The 9,859-nt window shown below is 50.3% G+C and overlaps 1 protein-coding gene across 7 annotated transcripts; it reads left to right on the top strand.

Annotated features, from left to right (window-relative positions):
* Positions 1-858: 858 nt before the first annotated feature.
* On the top strand, positions 859-7,355 carry LOC128967661 (tubulin beta-2 chain). Of its 7 annotated transcripts, none has more exons than XM_054381850.1 (5): positions 859-952; positions 1,367-1,475; positions 1,646-1,756; positions 1,970-3,019; positions 7,330-7,355. In XM_054381850.1, the coding sequence occupies exons 1-5, from the start codon at positions 896-898 to the stop codon at positions 7,353-7,355; spliced, it is 1,353 nt and encodes a 450-aa protein (XP_054237825.1). In that variant the 5' UTR covers positions 859-895. The 7 variants fall into 7 exon arrangements, with proteins under 7 accessions (XP_054237825.1, XP_054237826.1, XP_054237823.1 ...); XM_054381851.1 differs by lacking the exon at positions 7,330-7,355 and having other exon boundaries at positions 1,970-2,229; positions 2,266-3,257; XM_054381848.1 differs by lacking the exon at positions 7,330-7,355 and having other exon boundaries at positions 1,970-3,257.
* Positions 7,356-9,859: the final 2,504 nt, after the last annotated feature.

Here is a 9,859-nt window from a genome sequence, read left to right as displayed (position 1 = left end):
CCGCAGCCTGTGCAGCGGCACCTGCCTGCTTTATTGTCTGGCTGGGAGGTGGCTGGTGGCCGCCCCCGCATGGGGACCTCCCTCCTGGTGCTGGTCGTTCTCCTAGAGAGCAGCTCTAGGCTCAGCTGAAGGGACTGAATCCGACCTTTTTAGGGGGAGAATGAAAAGCTGAGCTCGGCACCGGGCGGGGTCGCTCAGGGGAGGGCTGTATTTAGGGCAGGGTGGATGGTGGAGGTTACAAGGCACAGCCAGTGCTGGGGAGGGGGACACGCCCCCGGGGGTGCTATCGGCGGTGGATGAACCGGGTCAGTGCAGTGCGGCTTGTGCGGGACGGTCGTTACTGGGGCTTAGTGATGCCCTGGGCAGCGTGGTGCCTCCGGGGGGAGGGGTGTCTCCCGCCGGCACCGTGTGAACGGAGGCACCGGCAGAGGGCGGAGGGTAGGCACAGCTCCCGCTCTTCCCCTCCGGGGCACCGCCTGCGTCTGCGGCAGGGAAAGCCGCTCGTCTACGGGGAACAAAAGACTGCGAGAGGGCTGCGGGAGGGCGGCCGCCAGCATCGGGGCCGGTTGACGTATAAGCCACCGCCGCCCTCCGCTCCTTTGTCCCTGCTGTCAGACTCGAACCGACAGCAACAGCGGCACCAGCCGCTCCCAGGCAGCCCCGCCCTGGCCACGCCCCCCCGAGCCAGGCCACGCCCCACCGCCCCCCCGACAATGCCGCAGCCCCGCCCCACTACAGCGCTCCTATTGGCTGGGCGCCGCTCTGGCGTGACGTCTGTGTCAGGGCGGGGCGCGGCGCCTCATTTAAGGGTGTCCGAGGGGCGCGGCCGCTGCAGCGGCGAGTGCGGGAGCAGGAGGAGAAGTCGGCGGCAGAAGGAGCGGCGGACACCGGCACCATGCGTGAGATCGTGCACATCCAGGCCGGGCAGTGCGGCAACCAGATCGGCGCCAAGGTACGGGCTGGCGTCCTGTTCCTCTGCCCGGGGTTCCAGGGCAATGCCTGCACCAGCTCCGGGGCGGTGCCCGTTGTAACTGCGTGTCCCTGGGGAAAGCGCTATTGGGAGGGTTCCGTCTTCCCGCTATTGAGCACTGCTCCTTACTGGAGATTTGGGGATGGCGGGGGGAGGAGGAAGGGCGTTCCGCGGTGTCGGTGGGGTGGGGCGGCCCCGCAGTCTGGCTGTGGGGGTCCAGAGCGAGCGGGGAAAGCAGGCACCGAGCCGGTGCACATCCCTCCCGTCGTTGTCTGGGGCAGGGGGGGGTGCGGGAGCGAATCCCGGAGAGCCACGTGGCAGAGATTTGGACGGGGGGTGCGGCAGGGCGTGGCCCCACTGACTCCTCTTCTTCACCCCAATCGCCGGTATTCACAGTTCTGGGAGGTGATCAGTGATGAGCATGGCATCGACCCCACCGGCAGCTACCATGGGGACAGCGACCTGCAGCTGGAGAGGATCAACGTCTACTACAATGAAGCCACCGGTAACGCCCCTCCGTTAACTCGCTTCCCTGTGCAGCTTCAATGGCTGCTTTGTGCTCTCAACCCCAACCACTTCCCTCCTAATTCTCTCAACGTCACGGGTAGTAAATTGCAGGGAGGTGGAAGGGAGCACAGCAGGGTTTCAAGAACACAGCTCTGGTTCCTCCCTCAGGTAACAAGTATGTCCCCCGTGCCATCCTGGTGGACTTGGAGCCTGGCACAATGGACTCTGTGCGCTCTGGCCCCTTTGGACAGATCTTCCGTCCTGACAACTTTGTCTTTGGTGAGTAACTCTGCAATGGAAGAGTCCCAAAGCAGGAGATTTGTGCAGTGAGAACACTGAGTGAGCATGCAGGTGGCCCTGCAGGACCTGAATCTCTGTAGCATAGTTGGGATGAAGGGGAAGGGAAAGCCTCATAGGGCAGGAGATGTTGTATTTTCTCTGTTCTTCCTTGGCTGCTGACATAGCATCTTGCTTGTGATCTCTACTTCTCAGGTCAGAGTGGGGCTGGCAACAACTGGGCCAAGGGGCACTACACAGAAGGTGCCGAGCTGGTGGACTCTGTCCTGGATGTGGTGAGGAAGGAGTCGGAGAGCTGTGACTGCCTCCAGGGCTTCCAGTTGACCCACTCGCTGGGTGGCGGCACAGGCTCTGGGATGGGCACCCTCCTGATCAGCAAGATTCGGGAGGAGTACCCCGACCGCATCATGAACACCTTCAGCGTCATGCCCTCCCCCAAGGTGTCGGACACAGTGGTGGAGCCCTACAACGCCACCCTCTCCGTGCACCAGCTGGTGGAGAACACGGATGAGACCTACTGCATCGACAACGAGGCCCTGTATGACATTTGCTTCCGCACCCTGAAGCTGACCACTCCCACCTACGGGGACCTCAACCACCTGGTGTCAGCCACCATGAGTGGCGTGACCACCTGCCTCCGCTTCCCCGGCCAGCTGAACGCTGACCTGCGCAAGCTGGCGGTCAACATGGTGCCTTTCCCACGGCTGCACTTCTTCATGCCGGGCTTTGCCCCGCTGACCAGCCGTGGCAGCCAGCAGTACCGCGCCCTGACGGTGCCCGAGCTGACACAGCAGATGTTCGACTCCAAGAACATGATGGCCGCCTGCGACCCCCGCCACGGTCGCTACCTGACGGTGGCTGCCATCTTCCGGGGCCGCATGTCCATGAAGGAGGTGGACGAGCAGATGCTCAACGTGCAGAACAAGAACAGCAGCTACTTCGTGGAGTGGATCCCCAACAACGTCAAGACGGCAGTCTGTGACATCCCACCACGTGGCCTCAAGATGTCCGCCACCTTCATTGGCAACAGCACAGCCATCCAGGAGCTCTTCAAGAGGATCTCGGAGCAGTTCACTGCCATGTTCCGGCGCAAGGCTTTCTTGCACTGGTACACGGGTGAGGGCATGGATGAAATGGAGTTCACAGAGGCCGAGAGCAACATGAACGACCTGGTCTCTGAATACCAGCAATACCAGGATGCCACTGCTGATGAGCAGGGCGAGTTTGAAGAGGAAGGAGAGGAGGATGAGGCATAAAGTTGGAATGGGTAGGAGTTAAGTATAGTCTGAGCAGGCAGGTGTTTGTTGGGAGGAGGAATCTGTGCAGTTGTGCTGAAGCATGCATTTTTTTAATTTGGTGCTCTCCACTGTTGCTTCTGTCAGCAGTTTTGTATCCTTGACTGTCCAATGTAACAGTAGTTGCAAAAATACTTCAGAGTCTTCTGTTGAAATGGTTAACTTCTCAAACATAAAGGCTTTTTGTGTCCTAAACTGTCGTCTCTGCTTTATTTTTCTCTAGATTTAAGATGGTAACTCTTGTATTGTTTTCTTCTCAGTTTAACCCTTAACCTGACTTGAAAGCTCTAACTCAATAAAGCAGGATTTTGATTTAGTAGTGTGAGGAAACTGCTGCTTGTCCATTGAAGATGGTAGCTTGGGGTTATAGAAACTATACTTATGGAAAATGGGGATCCACTGTTAGACACTCCTGTGTCTAGCAGCTAATCTGTTGATGGGGAGAAAGCTGCTTTTGGCTAATAGGGATGGGACACTGCACTGGAGAACCCTGCCACTCCTTTTTATGGACATACATGGTAGTGAGGTCAGTGAGAAGGCATTGAGTTCCACATTGCAAGCTGTCCAGACTGATGTGACAGGATGGCTGCGGGCTTCCCAGCTGACTTTCAGCACCTCTTCCTGAACTTGTACTTTTATAGTACATGCATATGGTTAGCTGCCTGTGGTTTGACTTGATCCTGACCTGTCCTATTTCGTCCTCACTATATATTAGTCATGCATAGAGGCATAGCTTTGTACTAGCAGATGACTTGAACTTGATGAAGAACCTGAACTTTCTATTTCAGCATAAAAATGAATTTTTCCCAAAATAGCCACAAAGCTTCCCATAACTGTGTGAAGGATCAGGTCTTCAGGGCAATCAATTCCCTTTAGGAGACAAGAGGTGATGGGCAGCTTTCCAGATGACATGGCCTAGTGCATATTTACAGTCTAGGAGTCATCACTCTAACAATAGCTGTCTCTCACCTCCAAGAGATGCATTCACAGGGCTGTTGCTTGGTGCTCTTCCTGTGTCACAGTCTGGACCCTCCACCCAGGCAGGTGAGCAGTGCTGCAGAACCCTGCTGTGCATCTGTGCAGAAGAAAGTGTGGTTTCCTTATGGTGATGGATGGGGATTTGTGGTACCATATGCTTTAAGGATGCAAGAACCCCAAGTTTACAGCGTCAGGAGTTACAGGACCTGTAAGGCTTTTCTTCTTCCTATAAAGTCAGTGAAATCCTTCTGGAGCATTGTGGTTATCCAATAGGGGACCTTAGTCTTTCACCCAAATGCCATTTAGGGGTGTGTACTCCTAGGCTAAAAAAGTGTTACTTTCAGAACCAATGTCATGATTGCTGTGGTCCGTCCTGCTCAGAGCTGGTATCCCCATGTGTACAATCTTCTGTGATCCCTTAAGGGAATGCTTCCAAGACATTACTGGAATAAAGGCTTTTAAGGGTGCTGCTGTATATGACTAATATTGTGCCTGGTTGTGTTCTAAGTGACTGTCATCTGCAGATGCTGGTCTGGGTCTTCCTCTGGACCTATTAACCTGGTGTGCATAAAAATAGGTACTTGGTAAAGCTTTTTTTATGTGCTTCATTTCTGCTGTACACCCTGTAAAGGGGATGAAGAAACATTTAAACCACCTGAGCTGTCAGTGAATAAATCCAACCTCATGTACCCACCAGAGCACTTGTATTTCTCAGTGCTTTAGAAGTTCTAGGATTAAGCATTAAGCAAATGGAGGTTGTTTCAACATGTGAGTTCATGGCTGCTGCCCCAGGCCCTTTGGGGAAATAACAGCTGGTTGTCACAGTAACCTTCCTTTGAAATTACCTGGCTGGGCTGCACGTGGACCTGGTTATCACACAGCTCTGTAAAGCTGAGGGGGGGGAGGAGCCAGCAAACCAATGTCAACAATTTCACTGGAAGATGAGAAGCTGCTAAAGATCTTCCTTTCTGCTGTGGAGCTGTAGCAGGCTTCACTAGTGATCATCAGGTCTGGCTTCTAATTCTTAGTGTAATTGCACTCTGGTTAACCCTTAAAAGTTAGCCCTTACAGCTAAGCCACGGGACACAGTTCACTACAGCTCCCTTATGGGAAGTAGGACATCATCCCACATCACTTGATGCTGGTTGTGCTCTGTGTTTTCTAGAGGAGGAGAATTTGTAAACAGAGATACCCTAGGCAGAAACTTCTCCTTTCACCAATATTACATTTGCCCATCATAGCGAAATGAAGAATCAAACTGTTTCAGCAGCACCGAGGGGACGGGCAAAGGCAACTGGACGGTGTAGAGATGATGTTCAGAACAACTTGGTAGGGACAGTAAGTCAACTATAAGGGAGGATGTCTCACTCTGGTCCTGGGGGTTGTAGTTTTACTGTTGGATCTTTAAGCTTTAGCTGTATCTATCACCCAGGAGACCATTCACCACAAACTGATGCTGCTGTATGCCAGACAACAATCAGATGTCTTCAAGGGCTTTTGATTGCACTTCTCTTTCACCTAGCAAGAACTACTGAGGGGATTTTGGCTCAAGTAATCTGCGTGCCTTAAACTCCTCTGTGGGGTGTTGGTTTGTCCATGTCAATGAGTAACATTTCTAAGGCCAAAGGTTTTGCAAGAGGCATCCTGTATGGAAGAAATAAGAATGAATCATGCAGAGGGGCTCTGGTCCCTGCTTCTGTGCTGTGGCCACAGTGACAGCTACCCAGGGAGGGAAGGAGATATTGTCAGTGCCATGGCTAACCCCTTCCCCAGTTGGAGCAGCAAGCATTGCCAACTTCTTGTGGTTGGAGAGTCTAAAGCTGTGGCTAGATAGGGAGATAGCCAGGATTAGGATCCTGTGGATCCCAGCTAGGAAAGAATGAGCTCCAGCTGCCAGTCTGCCTGTGCAAACTCAGCTGCTGGAGCCAGGCAAGCCCTTGAGCACTGACCCACCTCACCCTGTGACAGCTGCTCTGCTGTGTCAGGGAGTGGTGGGGGCCATGGCACGCAGAGATTGGTCTGCACTGGTGTGACTGGCATTGGGTGGCTGTGGTCAGTAATTGCTATTCTCCAGTGATTTCTTCTAGTTCTGGGAGGTGACTGGCGATGAGCATTGGCCCCTCTGGCAGATCCCACAGAGACAGTGACCTGCAGCTGCAGAGGGTCAATGTCTACTACAATGATGAATTCTGTGCACTCTAGCCACTTTGGACAGATCTTTTCACCTGACGACTTTGTCTTTGAATGTGGGATGGAGGAGCCCCAGATGCTGGGCCAGCTTGGGGCTAGTCTAGATGGGAAGAATTTGTTTAATGAGGGTGATGAGACACTAGCCCAGGCTGCCCATAGATGGTAGATGCCCCATCCCTGAAAACGTTCCAGGTCAGGTTGTTCAGGGCTCTGAGCACCCTGCTCCAGTTGAAGATGTCCTTACTCACTGCAGAATGGTTAGACCAAATGACATTTAAAGGTCCCTTTTATCCCAAACCATTCTAAAATTCATTCAAAATTTTGTGAGTCCCATGGGGCAGGAGAGGATATCTCAACTCTCCTTCTTGGGTACTAACCATCATCTTTCCTCTGGTCTCTGCTCCAGGTCAGTAGGGCTGGTAACAAATGGGCTAAAGGGCACTATATGGAAGGTACTGAGAGCTGGTGGACTGTCTTGGATGCAGTGAAGGAATAGAACCATTACTGTCTCCAGGGTTTTCAGCTGACCTACTTACTGAGCTACTCCAACCACATCATGAACACCTTCAGCATCATGCCTTCTCAATCTTACCCTGCTTTATCCAGCTTCTTAGACATTTCCACAGAGCAAAGCTCATCACTCTTTTGATGTGTTGTAAGTACCAGGGGTAAGCCAAGTAAGATTGATTGTTTTTTTTTTCTTCCCCCTTTCTTCAACTTGGAGTAAACCTTTGCAAATAAGTCTGGAAGCTGACTTGCACATGACTAAATGATTTTCTTTTTGAGAGAGAGAGAAAGTTTTCCTGCTTCCAATGCAGAATTCCTTCATGCTAAGCTCCTGCCTTTGTACTCTGGCAGTCACCTGTCCTGCTTCTTTAGTTAAGATGGGAAAGAACAGACTATTTGATCTCAGATAACCACCACCTAATATGGAAGTATCTTTGACTTGCTTACATGGAAATTCAGAATGGAAGCTTTTGGTCACAGGAAGGTGCTTGAGGCCATAGTACATTTGGAAAGAGACATTTCCTGGCCCTGGCTCTGCTGGATGCTTGTCCAGCTGGAGCCCCTAAGCATTTGGAGCCAGGGCACAGGGAAGATATCAGGAGGAGCTATGACAGCCATTCTGCTGACCAAGGACACTGTGCAGGTGAGGATTCTTGCCTCTCCCACAGAGGTTTAACAAGACCTATTTCAAGTATTTTGTTTGTGAATTTCAAAAAGAAAAAAAAAAAGTCTTTTTAAATTGTGTTCAAAGAAGGTTATTTACAGTATCTAAGCAAAAATTAAAAAAGTAATAACTTCAGAGTAGGTCATTCCCTCCCCCCCACTCAAAGCCATTTTTCCCTTCCAGGCAGAATTCCACTCACAAGGGAGGAAATCAAGTCAGCTTTGTTAAATTCTTTTTTATTAATGCTTCATTCTTGCAGGGTGGAGCTTTTCTAACTGGTCTCACTTTATCCATAGACATATAATCAAATTATTTTTCTCACTTGGTTTCCTTGGTAAGCTTAGGGCATATTTTGCTTTTCCATCACTGCAAAAAGAAATGTTAATAATAATCCACCTTAAGCAGAGTGTGCAAACACCTGCTGCAGAGGATGACATGACCATCCTGAGAGACGTTGTGTAGCTAGTTCAATAAATGCTCCTCTGTTATTTTGCACTGAAAAGTGTCTCCATGTTTTCCTTCAGTGTGGTAGAGAGATGCTGCCTGCCCTCATAGTGAATAATTAAACAGGGTTTTCAAGCTGAATTCTAATGGTCTCACAACAAGCTTTACAAGCATTAAATGAAATGCAAGCATTGACTTCTTATTGTCTGCTGCTTCTCATGCAGCACCATGCTGTTCTTAGGGTTAAATTAATTATATGGCTGGTTTTGAGGAATTCCAGCTCCACCCTAGCAGGAAGGAGAAAGAGCAGGCCTGGATTACAGATTTCCAGGGCACTACAAAAATTGCCACTGGCAGAAGTGGGGTGGCTCTATGGACAGGGCTGGGTCAGCATCCTCCAGCTACTTAGAAGAATGAATGGTCCTGTTCCTCATGTCCTGCTTCAGGTTTGACCTTTCTGTTATTTCTTTTAGGCAGCTCCAGGGTATGCTTGACCCTTCCACCAGCTCCTTAACTCCACAGTAATGAATAGCAAACTGAAGGTGAGAATGTAGGATTTCCTTGGATTAAGGAGTGTACTGGAGGGAGAACTGGTACAAAAGAGCAGGAAAAGACAGAAGCAGGAGAGAGCAGAACAAGATGTTCAGTTGATTCAACCTGAACTCTCCTGTGAGGAACCAGGCCAAATTTAAACACTGTTCATTGAATCCCACCACAAACTTCTGCATCTCATAGCAGACATCATAAAGTGAAGTTTAGAGGTTGCTGGGTTAGTTTGAGTTACAAGTAACTCTCGGGTTGTAAGGAGGGGAAGGAGCAAAAGAAGCAGTGACTAGCACATCAAAGTCACTCTGTCTTGTTCTCAATGACATGCAGGAAATGAGGTACCTTGGAAAATGTGATTGTTTCATTTGTTTATGCTGGAATCTTAATCCTGTCTTGACTGGAGGAGCCAGTTCATGGGGGCAGCAGCTGTATTGCATCTCTTGAGCCATCTTAAAGGGTAGAATCATAGAAATGCCTTGGCTGGAAAAGACCTCTAAGATCATAAAGTCCAACCATTGGCCACTAATGGCCAAACCCACCATGCCCATTAAACCATATCCCAAAGTGCCATGTCTATACCACCTCCCTGGGCAGCCTGTTCCAAGGCTTGATTGCTCTTCCAGTAAAGAAATGTTTCCTAATATCCAACCAAAACTTCCCCTAGTGCAAAGAGTGGTGGTCAATGGAGTTACATCCACCTGATGGCCAGTCACAAGTGGTGTTCCTCAGGGATGAATGTTGGTATCATTTCTGTTTAAGAGAAGTTATTGATGATCTTGATAAGGATATATAGCTTATAAGTTCTAGATGATGCCAGGTTAGGTGGGAGTGTTGATCTGCACAAGGGTAAGGGAGGCTCTACAGAGAGACTTGCATCGATGGGCCAATGTTAAATGCATGAGCTTCAATAATGCCAAATGCCAGGTCCTGCACTTGGGCCACAACAACCCTATGCAACCCTACAGGCTTGGAAAAGTGTGGCTGGGAAGCTGTCTGGCAGAAGGGGACTGGCGATTCTCAGCACTGGTCAGGCCACACCTCGAGTATTGTGTCCACTTTTGGGCACCTCAAGAAAGCTATCAAGGTGCTGGAGTGAGTGCAGAGGAGGGCAAGAAGCTGGTGAAGGACCTGGAGAATAAATCTTGTGAAGAGTGACTGAAGGAGATGGGGCTGCTTAGTTTGAAGAGAAGGCTAAGGGGAGAGGGAGACCTCATAGCCCTCTACAACTACCTGAAAGGATGTTGTGGAGAGGCTGGTGCTGGTCTCTTCTCACAGGTAACTAGTGATAAAAAAAGGAGGGAATAGCTTCAAACTGTAACAGGATAGGCTTAGACTCAATGTTAGGATTTTTTTTTTCACAGAAAGAATAGTCAGACATTGGAATGGGCTGCCCAGGGAGGTGGTTGGGTCACCAACCCTGGATGTACTTAAAGGTTGCTCATATGGGATACTTGATAATAT

This window comes from Indicator indicator, chromosome 6 (genome assembly GCF_027791375.1).
Source record: "Indicator indicator isolate 239-I01 chromosome 6, UM_Iind_1.1, whole genome shotgun sequence".
Taxonomy (NCBI): Eukaryota; Metazoa; Chordata; class Aves; order Piciformes; family Indicatoridae; genus Indicator; species Indicator indicator.
Note: the sequence above shows the minus strand (reverse complement) of the source record. Positions and strands in the feature narration are given on the sequence as shown.